At 38.7% G+C, this 25239-nt stretch overlaps 1 protein-coding gene across 3 annotated transcripts in view; it reads right to left on the bottom strand.

The window, feature by feature from the left end:
• Nucleotides 1-25239, bottom strand: part of PRDM2 (PR/SET domain 2) — a 182494-nt gene that overhangs the window by 146414 nt on the left and 10841 nt on the right. For all 3 annotated transcript variants that reach the window (XM_083802633.1, XM_083802634.1, XM_083802635.1), the window contains exons 3-6: nucleotides 19508-19625; nucleotides 17858-17961; nucleotides 14169-14321; nucleotides 7821-7947 (exon numbers count right to left, since the gene is read on the bottom strand). In XM_083802633.1, the coding sequence (XP_083658759.1) occupies nucleotides 7821-7947; nucleotides 14169-14321; nucleotides 17858-17961; nucleotides 19508-19625 (502 nt within the window). The remainder of the gene's footprint in view (nucleotides 1-7820; nucleotides 7948-14168; nucleotides 14322-17857; nucleotides 17962-19507; nucleotides 19626-25239) is intronic.

The following is a 25239-nucleotide window of genomic DNA, read 5'->3' as shown; positions in this document are numbered from 1 at the left end:
GACAGACTAAAAAAAAATCAAGTACGCTCTGGTCTGACAATAACTGTTTTTGTACCTTTGAAAAATGCATTGAATAAGTAGAACATAAAATTATTTTGATATTTTGCAGTTTTTTAATAGTGACATTAGAATTTTCACAGAGACTTTACAACCAGAAATTGCCTTACAAAGTAAGGAGGTATCATGCCTGAAGAAAACAGGTCTCAGCCACACACACGTACAATTGGAGTCACATCTCTTCCCACAAACAAATCACTTATCAAAACTTTGTATGGACATACTTGGAGTTATGCTAAACGTGCCCCCTTGCCACTTCATAAATTATGCAGGGCATCTGTAGATACATCCTCAGAGTAAGAGGTTCCCATAAACAATTCAAGTAAAATACATGGTCAATGCAAAGTAACGGTGAATTATAATAAAAAAACAAGCACTAAAGTTTAGTAGTGCTAATGATACAGAATCAATATTAGTAGTGTTGCTCGAACAGTTTAAAAAAGATGAAACGTAAAAATAAAGCATCTAGAGAAAAGCAGTAAAAATGATTAAGAGGTAGGGAAGGTTCCCATTATAAGGGGAACTTAGAGCCTTCACTACATGAGGACACGATTCAAGAAGGACAAGCTGAAGGTAAGAAAGAATACACTGAAAGTCAGTCACTGATGAGCTTGTATCTCCCATAAAAACCAAAGTGTCCAATTGTAAGGCAACAAACGAAGTGAAAGAGTAAGTGCCTGCTAAAGCCTTGACTTCACATGAGACAACGCAAAGGAAGTCAAGAAAGACTTGTTCATAAGAATAAAGTCGCATTGGTTTAAGTGAGACAGAAAACCCATACACTGCCACGGGCAAGGCAGGAACTCATTGAGTGTAAGAGAAAAACCAAAGCCTGCTCTCACAAGCAACGGGACAGTTCCCAAACGCACACAATGTAAGGCACTTAAGAGAACAAAAAAGAAAACCACTTGTTTCTGGAAAACAGTATCTATTCTCCTATTCTGCAGGAATTCATCCACTTCCTGTACTTGAACACAGCCTCTAAATCTGTTCAACCCAAAGTTCTTTCCTAAAACAGCACTCACCAATTTTTCTCCGCATCTTCTCCACAGAAACAGTTCAACAGTTCTGTGACTCAGAAAAAAAGAGTATTTTAAGAAAGTGTTGGAAAATCCTAACAGTATTTGCACAAGGGAAGTAATATTTTAATAGGAACTTCAAAACTTAACTGATTTTCAGGATAATTAAAAAAGTGGTTTCCAAAAAAAAAAAAAGCAATGGAATACTAAGCTTCTTTTCTCCCAGGCCACCCCCAGTTCCAAAGCTAATCCTGATCAATAGAAAGAAAAACACATTGATTAACATCGGAAAGTTGTCTGATGCCTTACTTTTCTTCCTACTGTAGGTTAACTAAAGAGAACACTAGCAAATTTGCTCAGAAATGCTGCAAGTGGGATCTAGATGTGTTTCATTATTTAATTTGGGGGAAAAAATAGCATATGGAAGAGTGGTTGAACTGAGGAAAAGAAGGAAAATACAGGTCAGTTTAGAGTCTGATTTGAATATGCAAATCAAAGTTTGTTATGTTAGAGATATGCCCTAATCACAAATAATATGGTAGCTAAAAACATACTGAATTGTTAACAACTATAAAGGACGTTGTTAAATAAGCTTTTTGTGTGACAAAACCACACAGGGATGAAGTAACACAGGGAGCACGGGATGCTTGCACGACTTGCTGTAATGAAGATCCGGTATTATCAGCACCGAGTCCTTACCCTGCATTCCCAACCACCTTCTGGCCCTTTGCGAAGTTCCTCTTATTACAAGGAATTTTGCTTTCCTAGTGGCACCACCACTCTGATGTGTGAGCGGACAGAACTGGGTGTCCCCAGCAGCATGAGAATTGGGGTGGCTAATCCAGCTTTCAGCACAAGCACATACCGTGATGCTGCTAACGGCGACAGCCCCACACTGACAACACCTGTGGACTTCCATTAGCAGCTGCACATTCAGAAACTTTTAAAGGGAGTGCATACACAGTAGTGTGAGGCTTCTGAAGAAGAAACAAACCTTGCAGCCTTCCCTAACCTTACAATTACAGCACACAAGTAAACAAGTTGCACCATGTTCATATAAATATGCTATAATTTGATTAAAATAAAAACCACTGATTTTTTTTTTTAAAAAAAACAACTTTGGAATTATTATCTGAATATGCTAAGTCTTCATTCTTCCAAAAGCTTAAACTTTGAAATACGGAGTTTTTAAGGGGGTCAATAAATGCAATTTAATGCTGAATTCTTAATTATTTTTATATATACACACTGATAATTTATTTTTACCTCTGAAATGAAGTCTTATCTTCTCCTATTCTTAAACCCGTAGGCAGAAGCAAAGCTGGAATGAATCATACCAATCTCACTCTGCTGCTAGGGAAGGCTCAGAGCAACAGCTATCACAGAAACTGGGGGCGTTGCTGTAGAAGTGAAGAAGGAAACTTAAAGTAATACAAGTCTCCTCTTCAAAAAGCCCCATTTTATGGGAGATAAGAGAAAATCTCCACTGGTTAGAAGACCTCAAATATATCAATGTTCACCAGATAGAAGCAGCAATGAGAGGTACAGCTCCCTTGACGTGCCAAAGGCAACTTTTATACTGGAGTTACAGAATTCTTCTTGTTAATCAGTCTAAACTTGGAAAAAATCAAAGTAAACTTCATTCTAAAGTTTTGTTCCAGATCTTCTTTCTGACCTTCTCCCTCCTCCCTTGTCTCTTCCCAGTCATTAGCTAGGAAGTTTTGAAGCCTTAAGTTCCCAAGTTTTTCATATAGATTTACCACCTTCTGTAAGCCATATTCCAGTTAACACTCAACCATTTTCTCACAAGCTCTTTTATTCCATGAAGAGCTCTAGCTAAGAAATTCATGTAACAAATTAAAAAAAGATCACCACGGCACCACTGGGCCACGATTCCCATTTGTGATGCCATCCAGATGGCAATCCAAGGCCCAACTTTTGTGACCAAGATGTATAGTTAGGCAATTCAAGTGCAAGTGATTATTTGGAACTAAGAGAAAATGCCTATGAAAGCATTAACAGAAAAACTGCAAGAATTTTGACCATGCACAGAATTTACAGAATTTAACCTGCTTATTGCATCTTCACGTTTTGCTTTCGTGCAGCTGCAATTTGACACCATTTCAGCCATAGCCACACTTTCAGATAAAAGTAAATCCACTGTAACTTCTGGTATGGCAGCACTGATTTAAAATCTCTGAAGCAAAAGCCTGAAGTTGCACTTTGCATTCAAGCCTGATAAAAACCACAGCATTACAACAGCAGTACAGACATTTATGGTAGTGAAGTTTTAATAAATTTATTAGCAACAATTTGAGAGTTTAAAACTGTCCTACAATAGATATTTGCTGGGGCTACCCAAGATCCTGATTCAGGTGTTTTGTCCTACTACAATAGAGGACTGTACTTTAAGAGGACACACAACTGGGTTTTCCAAGAGGCCACTTGGTTTCATGACAGGCTCCCATTCAAACTGCCTCACGCAGCATGCTTTTGGTCAAGTGAAATTACAGACTTTTTCTTCCTCTCTTGACGGTCTGACTTTGCAGGGAGAAGATATGAAAGAGGCACTCAGGGTATTCACTCCAGACAATGGCACAAATTATGCCAGTGGGGTTTGTTGCCTAGATAAAGTGCTACAAGGAACACTGCTAAGACACAAACACAGCTGAGCAGCACAGCACGGAAACACTACCACTGGGGTATAAATAAGCACAGAACACTGGCCTCTTCTCCCGTCTGGAAAACAAAGTTTAAGAAGTGTTATATACAAGCATGTAGCAGAGCACCATTTTATCCCATGTAATGCCAGTATCTTTCTTCCTCTGAGACCACACATTTGATCTGCCACATAATCCATGACTGAAACTGTCCAGATTACCTTAGCATTGCTTGATCACGCTTTGGAGCCTACTCAGCACCTTAGATTAGAGCCTGATAAAACCGCTGGGCATTTTTATGTATGACCGTCCTTGCCTTGAAATATTTGGTTAGTGAAAAGTTGCTTTTAGAAGGAAAATTCAGTACGAAGTCAAAGACTCCCAAAACACCAAATAAACATATCCTTGCAAGAGAAACACCAGAGCAAGAGAAAGTCAGCTGTAACAGTCTGAGAAGGGAAAATCACGTTTTGGGAGCCTGTTGAAGTCAGTGTTCATCTTCCATATTATTACTGTTACTACACTGACATATATAAAGGAATAAGTGTGCTGATAAGGGAAAAAAGTTCATCCTATTCCACCGACAGGTAAACAGATTTATGAATTTATAAAGTGAAAACCAGGCTATTCCCCCGCCCCCGCCTTAGAAAGGGAATTAATGAAAAAATCTTGTGCTAATGCATTTGATTTGAACAAACTTTCCTCCAAGTTCGATAGGCAGAACAAAAATATATTGACTACAACCTGGGAGAGGTAGACAGTAATGGCTAGAAAGCTTAAATACATGAAATTTCAGAAAATACAAAAGCAAAAAAGTGTCTTAATCATTTTTCTGCTAGTTGTTGACCAAGACAATCTTCTTAGGCACTGGCAGCTGCTGGCTTTTAACCACTTAGTAATCATGTCAAAGATAACGGGTTAGCTCCAATAAGTCTTAGATACTAACCAAGTTTTTGGTGTTTTCCCCCCCCCCAAGACCCATTTATCCTACTGAATTTCTTTCCAAATCTGAAATACACTCATCACCTTAGCAACAACACTTTACAAGCAATTATTCAATGCAGAAAAATATGTTGGTAAGAACTGTCACCTTTCCTTAATTAACAAAAGTGCTTTGCACGTTAAAAGAAAAACAAAAGATTTACTGCAGTTATGAAAACCTTCAAACCCTCAAACGGTAACTATTCATGCTAACACCAGGAAGATGGAATACTTCGAAATGCTTTTTGAAGGCAGATGACACAAACAAAACTGGCAAAGAAGTCGTGCAACTAAAGAGCAGGGGACTTTTGAGAAACACAACCGAGGCATAACCAAGGTCCCACCTTCTGCAAACGTGTTAGAGGAGACTGGTCTGGAGAGGAGAATGCCAGGTGCCACCCCAAACACGCTCTGAAGGAGATTATGGACCAGTGTCAGTAATCACTTGCAAACAGAGGTCAGATCAAGGTCAAGCAGAATGTGATATTTCCATCTGTATCTTGTGTCTGTCCCAGACTGGGTCAGCTGCTGATTCTGAAATGCCATCCCGACTTGACAAATTCAGTAAGGCTTGCCTCTTATGGTAAGACAGTCTGAACTGGGGTCAGGGAAGGATTTATTCAGAAATCAAGAGAAATCCTACTACAATGTGAAAAGTTTTACAATGGTGTAAGCATCAGTTCATTGGGCAAAATTTTAATAGCTGTGAAATTATCACTTTTTCTGATATATCAGAGTTCATTAAACAAATTGCAGCAACCAGACCGTTTGTCAAATATTAGCTATCTTAAGTGTTCAAGGACAAGGCCTAAAAAAATGCATTAAAAACTCCAAAGGATATTTCTTTTACTGAACAAAGACTAGTTATTAAATAGCCGTGTGTTTTGAAAAACTAAATTATAATGTACTTGTCAAATAAGGTCTTGTCTAGTCATTTGTAAGGTACTAAACTGTCAGCTTCCTTTTCTGGAAAATGTGTTTCTACAGGACACTAATTCACAGTTGTTTAAACTTGGCAGTTCTTATTTAGTTCTATTTTCTCCTCTGAAAGTGTATGAGTACAATCTGTAACAGATCAAAATTAATTTCATTAAAAAAAAGGAATCGACTGATCTGCTTCAGTAGCTAATAAATTCAAATCTCCAAAAAGTCTGTTAAAATTGGGAATTTGTTTGCATGATTACGTTGCACTTCCTTCCAATTTTTTCACATGCAAGAAGTAAAATCACATTTCTCTCCCCCCATTTTTATAGTACAGTTACTATTTCAAAAAATCAGAACCAAACAAAATAACAACACCACCTTTCTAATCTTGCTGAATTCATAGCTCATCACCACTTCCCTTATTTTCCCATAAAACCTCAGCCCCTGAATCTCCAAAAGAAGCATTATCAATGGAAACCATTTTGGAATTTTATCTGCAGCTACAGCTATCAATTCAGCACAATATATTACGTTTTTAAAAGCAAATCTGCGTGAGTTGCAAATATTTGACATTACTGCAAATACTAAAATAACTGAGAAGAAGGGGGGTAAAAAATAATCCACTGGAATCTCCTAAAAATAGAACTATAAAGTTTCAAAATATGTACGTATTATAAGATAAACAAAGCACATATTGTGAATTGACTCATCTTATACAACATGGATAATGAAGCTTTAATCATAAGTCAAAACAACACAATACTAAGAATTTGGTCTTTCTGCCTAATGATACAAGAAGGATAAAGAATAATTTATCTGTAGAATTAATCTATTACCTATAATTCCTATTCTATTATCATCTATATTGTTTGGGATTATTATTTTTTTGTGTGTGGATGTGAGATTTGGGAAGGAGTCTATATTTATAAAATAAAGAGAAAATGCTTATTTTTCTAAAAAATGACAGTTTGAAATCATTAAAGCCCTTATCAGTTAAAACTCCTGATCTAAAAAATAGTACAGCAACAAAATCCAGGAACTCCCAAATTGATTTACTGATGTTTTTAAACTGTAACTTTACAAATGCAAATAGAAGTTCTGGGCCATGTAAAATTACCTTAGAAATGATTCTGTCTGGCTTTTCTAATTTATAATGTAATTAAATCCTTTCAAGTTGTTTTTCTAGCCTTTCAGGTAAATCACATGCACAGAAACTTTATTTGCCGAGATAATGCACACTTAGGAAAAAGTGCAATATAACCTCTAATTTACCAAGAGTTACCTACACACGTATGCCAAACATATTTTGTTACAAATAGCAAAATAACAGCCAGTACTTGAATTGCAGAGTTTGGGAAAGTTCAAAATACGAAGCAGTGCTCAGAAGAATAACCGATCGTCTCGCACCATTTCTTTCTCCCGGGCCCCACGTCACTCTCCAAAATAAACCAGATTTATATAATAACCATTTTCCCAAACATCGATCTTGTTCCCAACGCGAGTTCCACAACCAACTGCACCACAAGTGAGACGGGGCCTCAGACCGTAAGCTAAGTTACAACGATGCCATTTTACGTATCGTCTTTTTCCTCCCTTTGGTTCGTTTGTCACCTGCAGCAGACCCCGGGGCGCACATATTCGGCTACGGGCGGCACCAGCACCCCCGCCGCAGCGACTGGAAAAGCAGGGAGCGAACATAAAAACCTAAAAACCGAGCGAGCTTCTTCCGTGCTTTGGGCTAAACCGGGACCGAAATGCCAGTTACATAAGGCGATGCGCGGAGCCGCATGCACTTTAAAAAAAAATTTATATATATCCCTGTTGCCTTAACGCTGGAAAAGCCACGGGAGGGCCGCTCTGACATATTTCCACGCTGACGAAGGCGCCTGCCCCCTCCCGAACCCCTCCGGGCCGGCCCCGGGCAGGCGGGCCGAGCCCCGCCGGGGCCGCCTCACGCCGCGGCGCTCAGAGGGTGGCTGTGGGGAGCCCTCCCCGCGCGGAGCCCTCCCCGCTCCCGGAGCCCGCCCGCCCGGGGCCGCTTCCCCTCCCCGGCTTCCCCAACTTCCCCGTTCCGCCCCCGAAGGTCACGGCGGCGGCCGGGGCCCGGCCGGCGGGGAACTGAGGAGGCGCCCCCCCCACCCCCGCGCTGCCCTCCCGGCCCGGCCCGTCCCGGCCGTACCTCTCCTGGCTTTCGGGGAGTGCCGCCGGCTCCGGGCGCTGGCTCGCTCCTCCTCGATAGCGGCGGCTATCTCCGGGTCGTCCTCCCCATTGTACCACACCAACAGCTCCTCGCCGGGCGCGATTGGCTGCCGGGAGAGAAGAGAGAGGCGCGGGGCCAATCAGGCGGGGGTTTGTTGGTGGAAAAAGGGGGGAAAAGGGGGGGGAGCGGCGGCGCCCTTCCCGCGTCAAGGGGCCGCCCGCAGCGCCCCCTGACGGGCGGAGGACGCGCGGCGCCCAGCGGCCCCCGGCCGGCCACGGGGCTCCTCCCGCCGGGCCGGGGGTGCCTCAGCGGCCCCAAGCAGCCCCGGCCGCCACCACACAGCCCCCGAGCCTGGCGCTTACAGGCAAAAAGGCTCCTTCTGGACGCCGGGAGTGGCCCGGAGAGCCCAAAGGCAAGCCCCGGCACAGGTTAATTGTGCTCGGGGAGCTGCCGGCGAAACGCGCCTACCTCACGTCAAGCGTTACGAAAAAAAGCGATCGGCCAGCCGCGACTGCTGGAATTTGGGACAAAACCTAAAGACCTAGGAGAGGACTAAAAGGGGAGGGAACCCAGAGCAAGACCTAATTACTAGGTGCTTGAGAGCCACTTAATTACAGTAATTAAAGACTTGTCTGCCATTCCAAAGGTATTATTTCTGATTATTATTTTTTCTTGAATCCTACCCAAAAATCCACAGGAAAGGCCACGCTAGCCAAGCGGCCATCCCTGCGATTTCTACTCCCATGGAAGCCCCGTCACCAGGCTGACCCATGCCAGTGTCCTGTTAGTTCATGTGCTCCTTAAAACATCCTCTGACTGAAACAACTAAGTCTTCAGTTTTGCATGTTAAAGATGCATTTGTAACCTATTTTTTAAAATCATAATTCTCTGTTTCCTGAACCATTTTATCCAAAAATCACACAGACACAAAAACGACTTTCTCTACCTTAACTACAATCCCCCTTTTTCCCAGGCGTAATGAACACTGGAAGTAATAAAATAATATTTTTAGAGTCATTACGTTAGGGCAAATGGTAGCCTAGGACTATTATTTCAAGTCTGAAGCCAAAGGGAATTTTGTGTCGAGAACAATAGCAGTATCTATTTCTTCTAAAGCATTTTTTTTTAATAATAATTAAAAAAAAAAGGTCTCACAGCACTTGACAGAGGTGATAGTTATCTTTATATCCCCAGACACTGGAACAACAAGAGATGCAAGTGTTCAAGTTATATTGTAACTTATTAAGTAAGCATTTAAGTTATATTATAAGAAGCCAAGCAGTAGGCTTTGCTTAACAGTTCTGGAGGCCTGGTAGGGTAAGCAGCGGTAACCAGATTTGCATGGTCCCATTCTGCAGCTGGTTGGCAGCAAGGAATGAACAAGAGTTGCCTGATGCAAACAACTTCTCATTTCGGCCATATACAACTCTGAGAAAAGAGTTGGCAAAACTTTTGGGCAATTCAAACACATGATGATAATGAACGTGTAATTTGTTAGCTTCATGGCTGGAACTGACATTCGATGTGATGAATTTCATTTTGGAGTAACTACTCTAGAATCTAAATTAAGCCCTCTAACCTTGTACTTCCAAAATGAGATGCAGCAGCGGCTTCAAAAAAATAAAAATAAAAATCAGACCATTAAAAGATCTCCCTCAACAGCAATACAAGAAGAAAAGGACTGCAGTGACCAAGTGCCGCTTCTAGAGCTCCTTTGGCACTACAGTGCACACAGCCAGCTTGCTGCTGGCACCCTCCAGCAACACCTTTGACAACCAACTTCCTCCAAGCTGTTATCTCCAAACCGTCTGCTGGAGCATCAGCTTGGGACACTTTGGTTATGAATGGGCCTGCCCCAAACCCATCCCTATAGAGCAATAGCTTTCACATGCTTATTGATACATTCTGTTCCAATTCTGACATTTAACGTTCCTTAAGCTGAATACCTTTTGTTCAAAAGATTTAAAGTGATTTTGAAACTTGCTATTTTCAAGAGTAATATCCAAAATTCTAACAGATTATCTAAAATTCAGTTCATTGTACACATGCAAACACTGCAATGTGTCTTGTACAGGCTGAGATAGACATTTACCTCTCTGATCTTATTAGAATACAAGTTTTTCCCTGTATGTTACCACTGCACTGTTCTTTTGCACTTGGAAGTGGCCTTACCTCCCCAGCTGTAACCACACCAGACAGTTTGTGGCATTGATGCTTGTGTGCGCTTTTCACACTCTAATTCTACGTTAGGTTGTGTTCCTATGTAACAAAGAGGTTCTAGAGTTATCATAATCCCGTCTGACAAAACATTCTTCCCTAAACAAATTGATTTCACCATACGCAAGGACAGTCTCATAGCCTAACTTATTTAGAAGGCTTTTTGAAACTGAGCAATTTACTACTGTTTTACTTCAAGAATTACAAAGTCCTGCACTATGCTCAGAATAACACCATTCAACTAGCTCATTTTATTAGCAGAGGCAGGAAGAACTTCTGAAACCCCATAATGAGTTTAAGCTGTTTCCATGAAATACGACAACTCTCATATATGTATATTGGGGAAAGCATATGCAAAGCAACCCACAAATATCTTCAGTCCTTCAGTAAAGAAGAAGAGAAGATATTTGCTTGTGCTCAGTTAAAAATGCTATCTGAGACCTCATTAGAAGTCCCCAACGTGGAATTTTACTATTCATGTATAGCAGAGAATATGGAAATTAAAGCTCTGTGCAGTTCTGAGGTTCTTTTACACCAAGCAAATGCAGACTTTGCTTATCTTAGCAAAGCAGCTTGGAAATCAGCCTGTTTAACTTACAAATCAGAAACCCACAAAAAAAAAAAAGAAGAAAACCCTGGGGGGAAAAATAAATTAATAGCAATGATAACACTTAAAATGCTACCAAGGTAAAGCAGAACAAAATAACACACAAGCCACTAACTCTCTTTTGGGGGTAAATAAAACCTCTGTTGTTTGTCACCAAATGGAATTCCCCTAAGTTTATGCATTATGAAGAAGATTAGAAAGGAAGTTTTGATAAAATGTTCCTAAATGGTTGAGAGCACACTGTTATTAACCACATTTTCTTCTGTCTCACCGGTCAATAAGGTGTGATGTGAATCTAAGACTGGTATGAACAATCATGACAGAAAAGGGGAGATAAAAAACAGACCTTCACATAAAAGGGAGATATACAAACAACCATACTTTGTAAATAGAAAGAAAAAAATGGGCTGTTTTTCTGCTAAGTTATGAATTTTTCCTGCAGCTTCTAAGTTACAGTATAGTGAAAGCTGATAGAACAGATAACATTTAAATGCTTTCATGTAGCAACTTGCCCTTGAGACCACAAATCTGAAATCTCTTCTATGTTATACTTTTACCTGTGCTGTCATTGTCTCACAGCTCAATTTCCAATTTCTTCACGCTACTTTTAAGAAGCATGGTCACTATAAATGTCACTTTAAATAATGAAAAGTAACTTTAGAAAACACTAGATATAACAAGCTTTCATAATATCATCCTTTGGTTTTTATATCATTGGAACAGCTAAGATATTAAACAGAATATTGGAATAATTATCATTACAATTATTTCTAGTATTAACTACCACTAAGCGGCAAGAAGAGTCTTTTCAAATTTGTTGAATTAAAAAAACACAAGATGTGACTTGCTAAATCTTGATCTGATCTATCAGAAGGCTGACTGAATACTGAAAGTTTAATGGTGGTAAAGACTGTCCGATTTCAATGGGAAAGTTTCACTTGAAAAATCCCAACAAATTAGCAAGATGGAATCTTCCTTATATACCAGTAAAAATCCTAGAATCATTTAGGGTACAAAAGACCAACAAAATCATAAAGTTCAACCATCATCTAACACTACTGAGTCCACCACCTAACACTACCAAGTCCACCACTAAACCATGTCCCAGAGTGTCATGTCTACATGTCACTTAGATAGCTCCAGGGATGGGGACTCCATCACTTTCCTGGGCAGCCTGTTCCAGCACCTCATCACCCTTCCTGTGAAAAAATTCTTCCTGATATCCAATCTAAACCTCCACTGGTGCAACTTGAAGCCCTTTTCCACCTTAGTCTAGAAGGTGTAAGAGGAAAGTAAAATACATTGAAATAGATGGTTCAAAGAGTAATTGAGAATATCAGGGTAAACTGTTAATAAATCTTTGGTATTACAGATTCTTAAGTTTCTTTTCTAATACGGACCAAAGTTAAACTTTATAATATAACCCAGTTGTTGCATAGTGAAGCAATTCACACATTGGCACAGCTACGCCTTAAACTACCTGCCAAGCTACCCATTTTTCAGAGGCAGTGGCTATCGTGGGACTGCAGGAGTGACCTGCCACCACCGGACCATGGCTGCAACACTTCTAGGAACAACCTGGCCCTGAGAACGGTTTGATTACTTTTGAGCAGCATGAAGCTGGGCTTACTAATACAAGTGATCCCAACCTGGCTCTTGCATAGCCGGTTCAAGCACATCTGCACTGCATTCCTAGAACTACGTGCACAGGGCAGAAACAACTTAGAGGCTCTGTAGCAGCTCAGGTCCTGGCACTCAGTTTTCTGCAGCACCCAAACCTACTCACAGGTGCTGCTTCTGCATTGGACTCTAAAAGGCACAGCAGCAAGCCTTCATGCAGAGGCAGCCTGGAGGTAACACGTTTTCTGATACAACACTCACCAGAACACAGTGCAGACACCAAATGTGAATTTCCAGATGCTAACCTGAACTGGTATTGCTAACACTAACCTGAATCTGTAACAGTCCCACAGCACACAGGGACAGGCACAGCACACACCTCCAAGTGGTTGCTGCAGGGGCAAATAAACCCTCTTAAACTCAAGACTGCTCTTTGAAAACCCCATCCTGTCCCAGACAGGCTAAAAATCTCATCTCGCTGCAAGAAACCCCAGACAGATTTTGAAACCAACAAAACTGAGCCTTATTGGCTGCTCCAGCAGTCTTCCGAGAGAGCTGCTTGGCAGCATGATCTCGCTGGCAAGGCTTACTGGGATAAAATGCATCAGGTTGCAAGCCGAGAGGACAGTCAAAGCAACAAAGGACATTTCAGATACTGAAGCCAGTGCTGTGTTGTCCATGAGAAAACAGATTGAACATCATCTTTACCATGACTAATACCTTTGCAACAGGAGAGAAGTTTAGAATGTCACAGTGACTCCAAAAGCACGCTTACATCTATGGACTACTGCGACTATAGGCAAAGTCTGGGCAACCCAAGATAAAATGCCTAGAGCAAACTAAACCAGCTACAGATGGACACTGAGAGCCTGCCCGCAGTGAATTAGCAGTAAAGACAAGTCAACAGCCTGGCTGACAATAGCATTTGAGGAAGGAGTCCCTATCTCAAAGCTCTTAGAAAGTACAGAAAATATTTAAGGGCTTTTTCCAGTCTAGTTTGACCTAAAATATAACAGTTCTACATACTTCTTTTTTGTCCTATAAACTTGAAAACCACATGGCAACAATTCATTCTTTTCCTAAGTGAGGAACAGTTACTTAGAAGCATTGTTGGCCTTACAAGGAAATTTAAGAAACATCCACAGCATAACAGTAAGGCTGTATATAACCAATTACACAAAAGCATTCTAACAAATGCTTTCTAACAAATTCTAACCAAAGTCAACCTACATATACTCACCACTAGCAGGTTCTTGATAAGAGATTCAAATACTACTTTACAGCTACAATATTCTAACACTAACATACTCTGCCCTTACTGAGCTAAACAAATATTTTCTTCATTCAGGAGATGCAACCTGCCAGTAATCACGCCTGCCTACCCTCTTTCCCCCACCACTCCTGCAACAAAACTGGAGAGGTATACGACTAGGAAAATTTGATTCGTGATGCTGCCTATAAAAGTGTCTTGAAAGCCAATCTTTGTTATATGACGCGAAGACCATAAAAATACCTAATTTCTAAGAAAAAAAAAATCAGTACAATTTGTCTCAGTAACTACAGGAATAGAAGAAACATATTTTATGTAATCTGCTTGCTCTTCATCCCCATCTGTATCATCTTTGGTGCTACAGCAAATCATTAACTAAGAAAAATGTAATGTTCATAAGTATTCTATTTTCTAACAGTAGATTGTAACGTCAGTCATACTGACAGAAGAACTTAGACCAATGAAATATAGCATTTCCAATATTTTAATTGTATTTCATAAAATGTTTCAAAATCTGTTTAGTACAAATAGTTTCAAAAAAAGGATTTGAGAAATGGAAAAAAAAAAAAGAGATTAAACAGAATAGTAACTGAATCTTCACAGACATTGATACCTTTAAACTTTTGTAGTATATAGTCCTGTTGATCTCCAGAGGAAACAGATTTTGCTCCTTTCCTGAACGTGCCCAGTTTATATACCGCAGCCAGTTCCCTTTCTTTGGATCAGTTGCGTCAACACACATCCACCCCAAGTTTGGGTAATACACCTATGAGAGAAAAACGGCATTTATCCCAAGCAAACTGACAACTGTTCATGTTGAGGTGCACATGCACCAAACCACAAAAACGTATTTTAAGGCTATACAAAGTAGTAGTTATCATCCAAGTCAGAGGTAAGGCAAAAAATGAGCAGAGATAAGGGTTGTTTTAGGGCAAGAGTGTTGCTGTTCTTTTGCAGTCCTTTTAGAGGATCTGGTGTAATTGAAAAAAATTGAAGAACTTCTGGCCTCCAAGACCTTCTCTGTCTGAAGGCTTTGAGCTCAAAAGCTGAACTCCTTAAATACATTCCATTCTATACATTGTTTTCAGTTTGGCAAGCCTGAAATGATTCTCTAGAGTTTATATTTAGTGTAAGGATTGATGTTGCGATATAAATGCAATTGAGCTTTATTTTTACTATCTGAGGAACTGGGAAAAGTAACTATATAGAAGTCAGAAGCATTTGCTTTGTTTGCAAAGAAAAAGGAAAGCATAATGTATATTTAATCTTGCTTCAGGATATTAAAGAAAATCTTAACCTTTCAGAAGTCTTGTGATCACCTTAAAAAAATTGACTATGTCAATAAGCTTCTTTATGTTCCAAGATGCTACATAAATTCTTGGGTTTGCATTCTTGGCTAAATGTTTTGAATGTATACTCATATTCTACATTTCAAGACCGTTTCCATTAAAGCAAAACTACTGACAGCACTTCAGTATTTTCTGCTGACAGGCAACTCTGCTTCTCTTTCAAGACACGTTGCGTATCTCCCACATTTCTTCTTATAATCCAAGTTAGACGCCTGTAAGAAAAGCTGTCAATGGATGCTATATATATATATATTTTTTTTTTTGCAAAATGAAGAACACACCACCATTCAGCAACTGGAGCTATCATTTTTCCATTATTTAAAAATATTTTCTTTGTCTCAGAACACAAGCATACTAACAGGTACACAATGTCTCAAAAGTATTCAGCAGCTTATAGACTTTTGGAAAAATAAGGAAAAATAAGTACAATTTGATTACATTTTATTTCTTTTTGGTTAAGTTTATAGGTATCAGTCTCCGCCAGGAAGAACTCACAGCCCAGTGTCCCTAGCTCATCACCTCCTGCAACATTTGCTTAGCAACACCGTAGATAAGGAATACACTGAAATTCAGATTTTACCATAACTTTCCCATTCTGTTACACAACGTTGCAGCTTTTGTTTGCTTGTTTTTGATATTTACTTTAGAAGTAAATCTAAGTCTTTTCCAAATGTTTTACATTTTCAATTTGAACTACACTTCTACAATAGCTTAAAGCCAGAATGATTTACTGAAGTTGGATTTCTTTTGTGCTGATATCCTATTGCTATAATAAAATAGAATTTTATCGATAGAGGTAAAGTTTCAAAAAATCACCAAAATCTTCTTAGACTCCTCCCAAGCAAAGACAAAGCCTCGTCCTTACTTAAACTATTTCAGCATGGATTTCATCAGCTGACTTCTGAAAGAATGTTCATCAGCACACCCAGCCCTTGCAACATGAGAAAGTAAACAGCTTCACGGACCAAGACTGGAAAAGCAATCATTTTCATTAAAAAGGAAGAAAACAGCCAAACAACGATGTGGAAGAGTTAGGAGATATGGAACGCGTGGCAAAGCATAGTATTTGCTTACTTTTCAGTGAAACCACCTAATCTACTGATTTTGTTGTAAAAATCTTGTGCAATGTGAGAAAGGAAATAGTTTCAACTTCTCTACATAACACTGTGATTTTAAATGATTCCTGTAAGCCATGACCAGGACCATTCTTTGCAGTTGGGCCACTCGTTCTGAGCCCATCAGCAGGAGGCATTTCCCTCAGTTTTCAGTCACTCGCTATCATTTTCCTATCAGTGGCTTTTCTCTGACAGAAAATGAAAATATGAAGTCTACTGCTCTCTTCAGACAAAGCAAGCATATGCTGACATAGAACTCATCTTTTTCAAAATAGTACTTTAGCATGATCATTTCTAATTATTAAAATTGACTGGAGAGGCTACGTTTTAGAAGCCTTAGTTTTTCTTCAGGTTAACTTCACTAAAAACAAAATGGATTTATTGTGGAAAAAGGTTGCTCCCTTAGCTGAAGGTCCGTATACTGAACTACTCCCACACACCACCATCCTTTTACAAATCATATTTTCTTACAGTTAAGATGCTGGAGTGGTTTCATATATCAGCATATGGGGCCAACTGTTGCTGTCTCATTTTAGCTGCCTTTTTTTTTTTTTTTTTTTAATTCCAAAATCAGTATGGAAGCAACACACGATTACTTTGAAGTCTAGAAAGGGATTCTGTGGTTGCCTGTATTGCAAGCTATGAATCTTCATATCAAATTGCTTGCCACTAGCATTTCTCAACACAAATTTCAAACATACTAAGATGTATCTAGTGAGAACATTCAAAATCCAACATGATGAAAAACAGTTGCAAGGTCAATAATTTACTTGATTGATTTCAATCTCGCTAAGTGTTCTTGTACCAGATCAAAACTGGAGATATCTTATGCAGTGGAGTAAAATATATTAGCTTAATACAACAAACATTCTACCTGAACACTTTATTACTTTCCTGAATGTGAATCTGTATTTCTGTGACATTATTCTAGCTCAATTCCTCCAATAGGGCTTAACATTAGGCTTTAAATGTGTTTCTGGTGTTTTATGCAGTTCTGTGTTTGCAGGCCAGGGACAAGAAGGATGACTGCTACCAATTTCTTTACACTAAAAATCCATAAACTAGCCATTTCTATTCAGTGCATGCTATGCCACAGTTCCTCCATCTCCCCTCCTTGACCATCCACTATGCTAAAGCCACTTGCTGCATGAACCTTCGGGAAGGCTGAAGAAGTCTTTGGGAGCAGTTATGACCTGCCTTATTTAAAGACACTGTAGGCAGGATTCAACTCCAGATTAAGGAACCTACATTCTTAAGTCTACATAATATCTGAGGTCTTATGACTATCAGTGGAGCTTAACAAGCTATTCAACTGTCCAGACAGTACTTGCTTTAAGGCAAACCCAAGTACAAGCAGCACAAGAAATACTGCAACAGTTGAGAACTTTTATAAAAGACTCCAAAAGCAAAACCAATTCCCATAACAAAGCTGTTTTTCAAAGAGCTAGACGAGGAAGAGCGTTGTGGCTTCTTTAAGACATTTCATATCCTTCCAGCTTCCCTAATTTCGTAAGTACTCAACTGCAGAAGGGATATCACTCAGCGTTCAGGCCAACAAAGCAAAGCTTTTTCAGTAGTAGACTCCTAAAAGGAGGAGGGATCCAGAGACAGTATATGAGAAAATTACTACAGCAATTTTATACAATGCCCTTAGTTTAAAGTTTTGTAATTCAGAATGGTTGCTCAATGCAGGTATCTATAAATACATTTGCAATGGTAACCACAGACACATTACCGGCAATTATTTCACATAATGTCTATCTAAAATCTCTAGAAAGGTAAATACAAAATACCGGGCTAGTGACAGATACCCTTTTCATTTACAAGCTTTTTCTTACCTCCCACATATACACATTGCTCTTAACTTGAGATCTTTTTTTCTTGTCACCAACAAAAGGCCCAAATTTCTTGCCTTTCAAAATTGATTTTGTTGCCCAGACACCTGAAAGGATACATATCAATAATTATAACAAATCTAACTGATCTCAAGAAAGCGTTCTTTTCACAACTCGTATTTCTTAAGATCATTATATGTGTCTGCCTCAGGTTGTGGAGCATTCTACAATATTAAGATCACAACGAGGAAACTGAACTTTACTGAAAGGAATTCAAACAAACCTCACCCCCAAGCTCCCTTCAATCACATAAGGTTTAAGCGTTTACCTGGTTTTATTCTTTGCTCATGGGCTACTGTAGCTCTGAAGACAAAAAAAAATGATGATTTCTCTTGTACTTCACATGATATCCAAAATACCATAAGACCATTACAAGTTTTATATAATAAAGTCCCAAGTTCCAGCTGCTTTGCTGAGTAAACAAGTTAATAAAACAAAAAACTATTTGCTTTCTCTGAAATAGCGTCAGACAAATAAAGCCCTCACAGAAGTTATGAAACTAAATACTGTATTTTGAAGGAAAAGCATTTAAGATTGGTTACAAGATGTGCATAAATTAGTTTACAATATTTAGCTGAACTGAAAATGGACAGCTACACTTCACATTTTATAGCAAAGAAACTACAAACAGGTTGACAAATAATTGCTATTTTTTTCTAGATTTCCCTAGCCCACCACTCTTTCACCAACATGTACAAAAAATTGAATGTAAAACAGCCAGTGAATTTATGAATTACCTGCAGGTATATAATGAGAGGTCTGTTTCGTTGTTGTTTTGTTTTATATTTCAACAATGTTTTGACACTGACTTTGTTGTGAAAATGAAAGTGTCCTAAAAACATCTTTTGAAGTTATAGAAACATAAAGTAGTAGAAGTTTTCTAGCATTTTTTCTCCTTCTACTTCACTTATGTTCCAACGTAACATTCTCATTCAGACTATGCTGGAACAGGTTCATACTATAAAATATTAACCTTGCTCCAAGGAGTTTACAACCTGTTACTGATAGTAATGCATCCATAGTCAGGATATTCCTTAAACTACCAGCTTTCAACGTCACGTATCCAGTCTGCAAATCTGACTTCCAAAGTTCTCGCAACTTAAAACTCTGTTTTAAAAAAAGAAGCATTTTGCATACGTTACGAAAACAATACTTCATTCCATATAGCAGCTTTCAAGTCTGCACTGAATCTTCTTATAAACTTTATATATTGATTGGACAGTGAGACACAGCATTCTAAAGGGAGACAACAATAAGGTAGCTGAAAAAAAAAAAAGCCCAACTGATAAAAGTGCTATAAATTAAAGCAAACCAGTGAAGTAGTTTACCTGTATTTTCATAACCTAATCTTTCTGCAGCTTGGTCCATTTTTGACTTGAAATTATATTATGTTCTGTAAACATAATCTTGGTCTGTTTGAGAAACTGCATCAGAAGCAGACTGCTCTTTCCAATGTAAATTTATTCAGATAAATGCTCTGGACATTCATCTCTACCCAGCATACAAGGGCACCAAACTTTGACAGCATCTGTGTGTAATTTATGCGAGCTACTTTAAAAGTCTTCATTCTCTTTTCACAGTTTTGGCACTCACCAAGCCTCGTCTTGTCAACAGCAGATGGGAAGAGCCTCACATCCTCAGGAAGCCCCCTAAGCACATGCTCAGGTACATCAGCCAAGGTCTCCACAACCACAGTAGGTTCAGTTGCATTCTACGAGTCAAAAAACAGAAGGGCCATGACCATTAGCAAAAACAAACCAACAAAAAGCACAGCAGATGATCAACCCTTACGACCTACTCCTGAGAGTTTTTACTCCTAATATTAGTCCTAAGAAAAGTTTCCAAATCGCCATTTCAACTAGGGTCCTCCATCAACATTCTAACATGTATCTTTTCATCAGAACATTCAAGTTTTCACCATTATTCTCATAACCCTTGTTTATGCTTTAATGAAGAGCTCTAAGACCACTAGAGATGTAAAACACTGATAATTATGTCAGTTTGTGTAAGTATTCTTTTGCTTGAGTTAATAGATGCATTTTGACTACAGACAGTGAGTTTAACTGAAAGGGTTTTTATATTTCTCAGAGATGATTTGCCATTTCATTCATTTTCCTTGGCTTGTCCTATGAAACACATTCAAAATTCCCCCTTAAGTTATTTGGGAAACGTAGAGCTACATGTATTTTATTTCTCTTGTCTGAATACAGCTTACCTGACAGTACTAGTCCACTACACCTAAAGATGAACGAATGGGAATCACTGTGTTTTTATACCTCGGGAAACATCTATCCATAATATTAAATTTACGTAATGAAGTTCATTTTTTCAAGATACAACCTTCACATGGGTTCAGGGTTAGTGTTAAATCTTTGAAACTGCTCATTAATATGGCAATCTAAAATTCATCCATGAAACAGAAATACAGATCAAGTTTCAATTGCACTATTTTTTGTGATCAGTTATGCCCTGAGAAACTACTGAGTTTATCACAGAGTTGTTCATAGAAACATTGCCTCAATTTTAGCATCTAGTTGTTATCACAAATAAACTTCCAGTTCCTTAAACATTCTATTGAAGCATTACAATTATTTTGATTACACAAGGTAATTGTAAACAGTATTTTTAAATTCTACTTTTAAACTAGATGGTTCCCAGAGTTTTAAAAAAACACGTAGTGTGAAAACATACTAGCTCTTATGTAACCTGTCCGGAAAGTCTTGCCCAATCAAAAAAATCTCTAAAGGAGCTAGATGGATTTTCCCTTTAAAAATACAGAGAGATACAAACTAAATACAGACCTAATCTTTTCTATAAATAATTCTCAAGAAGAGTTTTCATTATTTTATGTTTCAGCTGTATGCTGTGTCTTAAATACAATCTCTTCTGCTAGAAAATGATGCTGATCACTCCTGACAGACTAGGACATTTAAGAGCAACACAAGATGCTTTTAGCAGAAACCTTTGTCAGATGCGTACTTTTGGATTCTGAATAGTCTGAAGATGAGAAAAAGTTACTAGAAATGTTTCAGGACAGGCACATCGTTTGTCCAGATTATACTGTTGAAGCATATTACTGGCAAAATAGCTAGAGGAAAATAAATTGCTGTGCTAAAATACACATATTTGATTAAAACGGCATACAGCAAGACAGCCAGAACAGAAGTAGAGGTTTGGTTTTTTTTGCCTACATGGAATAAAACTGTAAAAGCCCCTAAAACAGGGGTGATAAAGCATTAGCAACTGCATTCCATTACCCTCTCGCAACACCTAGACGCTCACCATCTGCAAATTTTGTTCTGAAACACAGAAGAAATGTGGCTTGAATAAGTCTGCTGGAGCTAGCAAAGCAGTTTCTCCATTAGGACCGCCAGCAAGCAGACTTCAGTAAAGGTTAACAGAATGACGCAGGCTTGACTGGATCTACCTCGGATGTGTGGCACGTAGCTTAGCTTGATTATAATTGACAGCATTAATGAAAAGGATGACTGGAATAACATTTATGTTTCAATAACCACACTTTTCATTTTATATTTAACATAAATCACTGAATATCTGTCCATAAACAGTACTGGTTATCTGTGACAAATAGCAAGAAAAACATCTTTAACTACTAAGAGCATGTCTGTTAATAGAGAGGTAGGAAGTCAAATCCTATGAGTTGTTAAGTTATAAAAATATTTGTACGGAACACACAATTCAAAGCATTATTTGCTATGCATTTTTAAGAACACTTCAATTCTTTTAAGTGACAACTGAGACACGCTGCAATTTTCCTGAGTGTACCTTAGTTTCATACTACCTGTGTTCATAGTGAACGCTAACTGGTCTTCCAGTTTAGAGCGTGAGGATGTCTTCAAGTTACAAAAGGGCAAGAGCACTTCTGGTCTGAGGGTCCAGACCTGCTCACGCAGCCATCCATTTTAATTTTTGTCAATCATTTCCTCAACATGCGCATAAAGGTTTCAAACCGAGCAAATGCAAATAGAAAAGAATGATGTAAAGCTTCAGTAGCAAAAATAACTTGCCTAGAAGCACACAAGTGATGGTTTTTGAGATACAGGGCAAAGCCAAAACATCAGCTACCCGCCACACTAAGGGCAATTTCACATACACCAGTGATTCATTTCCTCTTTGCCTGGAAGCCATTACTTGATTTCTCAGCCCAATCAGTCTCAAAAAAAAACCCAAACAAATCTAAAATAATTTCTGGTATTGCTTTACTTGAACACCTCTCTCTTGAAAGGAACGCCAAATAGAAATTTAAGGAGAAAACCATACTCCAAGTTCTGGAAAATATATATAGTTCACAAAAAATGAAAAGTTATTTATTTTACCTATTGAATCTAGGATATTGTAGTAAACAAACTACTCCAATGTACATACTAAAATGTGAATTTGGGATACAACATCTGCCTCAAGCATGATTATGCCCTGCACTACCAGGTGGGCAGAGAGAAGCTTCCCTGCATGTACTGGAGACCAGTAACGCTCATCTATACCCCTCTGGTAGAATAGCTGACATACTGAAACTTGTCTTGTAACATACTTCGTAGAGCTACTACTGGCTCTGTTGTTATCCTCCTACTGCTCTATTTACAACCTACAAATGTGCCATTCCACTCCAAAGACCAACCTTAAAGTATCTGCATGTCAAGCTTACCGCTCTCTTTAAAGACAATAATGGGTTTTAAATAATGTAATAAACTTATTTCTGTATCCTATTCCTAAATAATCCAACAGTTCAGAAGACTTAACCAGCATCCTGTGATTAATACAAAAAGTTTTATGAGATTTTATACTAAAGCTGGAAAGGCAACAGAAAGCTAATAAATGATCTATGAATGCTTGTTAAGAGATTAGCTTAATGTCCATCTTAAGGAATCTATAAGGATCAGTAGGCTGCTTATAATAATATTCATATCATTATTCACATAATTTATAATAGCAAGTGTTACATCTGTCATAGACAACTAGCACTTTATTACCTAATTGTAGTTAACAAAACACCCATTCCCAATTAAAATTACCAGAACTTCTAAGTTACAAGGATGTACAATATCCCATAAAATCAGTCTCCATTATTGTGGAATCGTGTCGGTGAGAACAAGGCATATGTTGAACTTCATGCAACGGCCCTAAAAATAAAAAATATCTGCCCTCCGACACTGAACTTTGAACCTTCTGGTCAGCCACAAATCCTGGTGGTGACGGCAATAGCTCCTCGAATAGGAAAGATGTCATGTTTAAGTTCTGGAGAAACTGCAGGCAGTGTTAAATAACAACACTAAATCGGGCAATACTACAGCTGTCCAAGTAGACCCTGACTTTCTAGAAATGATCCTTGCGTCTACATGCAGCCATGAAGCAGAGATATGATAGCAGTCTTCATATACTGAGTAACACTCAGGATTTTCCCCTGACCACTTATGAAATGCTATGCTGAAAGCTTACTGGAAATATATTTTAAAATGCATCTCTATACGCTACCAAAGTTAACATTTTTATCTCTAAAGCAAAATGAGTGAAGCTTCCCAACCTCTTGTATTTCGCATCTACTCTTTGCAAGGTTGCTCAGTATGGCAAGTACTCTCCTTTATATTTCTAAGTGTGCCTTGCTGAGTTAAGTTACAAGAGCGTATCTTCTGCCAGCTTTCTTCAACAACAACAGCAAGAAAAATGGTAAAACTGGACTCATAGCAATGTTATTCTATTGCTGCCTTGGTAAGCCCTAACAGCTGCACAGACACATCCTAGAGAGCTATTTGTAGGGGAGAAAGACCCCGAAATTGGAAACTATGGAAGGAACAGAATGCCAGAAATCCCTTCCCATCCACAAGGGTGAGGGGACAGGGGAAAAGAGATCCTAATTCTTTAGGTATAATAGCTGAAAGTCTATTCAAGGCAGAACAAAGTTTTATTTCATTTTATTTTGCTGTTCCTCATTTTATTTTGCTCTTCCAACAGCCAGAGAGAAAAAAATAGGGATGAAAGAAGTCTGATTCAGACACCTGTTAGCCTTGAACTGATATGCAAAAGTCCACATCTCGGCAGACAAAAAAGAAACTCGCTCTTCTCAGCATATCAAACGGAGAAGCCTAAATATTCTTCCAGTACATTACCCCATGACTTGAGGAGAAAAGCGAGCTTATTTTTTTCCACAGTGGTTTCTAACAAATTACATGTAGGCATAGACGAGGGAGACTGCAGAGAATGAACAAGACAACTACAAGAACAATGCATTTTAAGCTTCAAGCTAACAAAAATGTTTTTTACAACCACAGCTAGATGAACAGTTAAAAAACTCAAGCCTACCAAATAATCTGATCAGAACTTTAAAAATCAGACTCAGCTAATTTAGACATCTATATCCTCTGATCTATCAGACATTTCTTAATAGTGATACCTCCTTTCAGCCATAAATACTCCATAACTGCTCCACCATTGAAGAAATTTATTTGCAACTTTATTTAACATCTACCTACCTAAGCCAAAGATTAGCTGTTATGTTCAGAGAACACAGCACCCCGACCCACTCTGCACCTGTCACATCAATGGATTTCACAAGCACCAGAAAATTGGAAATGGCTTAGTACATAACACCACATTTCACACCTCACACAAACATTAATAAGTAACCAAATACTATATCATAAAATAAACAATTTAGTTCAGTCAAATCAGTGCAACATAATTTTATTTGCAATTTATATGTGGTTATTTAAAGCACTTTCCAGACCAAAATTTGTCCCCAAGGAACGTCTGTCTACCAAATGAAGAAATACCAGGATTTCAATCGCTTTTCCAGCAACACTTAACAGTCACATTTAAATACTTTTGTCTATTAAGAAGTTCACCTTTCCGTAAGGATAGTGTACTGGAGCATATCCTGCAGCCAGCTTCTGCACTGAACTGCAGTCCTAATAGGGTATTTTTCCCATTCCTGCCCATAATTTTGTTGCAATTTTGAATACATAAGCACTCTGAGCTTGTTTCCCTTTTAAATTTGTTACCCTGGAGTTCATCAGACATATTACATTGTTAGCATGCAAACTAGCAAGGGTGAGGAGACCTGAGAACAGCACAAAAAAAATCATCTGAGGGCTGAAGGTGCACCTTAACTGAAGCTTTTTTTCCTCCATGTGCATCAAATTCAGAGTGCAGTCACTCTGACAGTAACTTTCAGCACTAAAGCAATTTTTATGTCACTTTCAATAGACTTGTACCTATGGCCCATCCACAAGTTAGGCTATAGTGTTACAAGCAGTACCTAAGCAAAGCAGAAACAGTACCTGCTACAAGACATTTACAGATCAGGTTGGAGC

The sequence above is a fragment of the Anser anser genome, assembly GCF_964211835.1.
Source record: "Anser anser genome assembly, chromosome: 17".
In the NCBI taxonomy this organism is placed as follows: domain Eukaryota; kingdom Metazoa; phylum Chordata; class Aves; order Anseriformes; family Anatidae; genus Anser; species Anser anser.
Note: the sequence above shows the minus strand (reverse complement) of the source record. Positions and strands in the feature narration are given on the sequence as shown.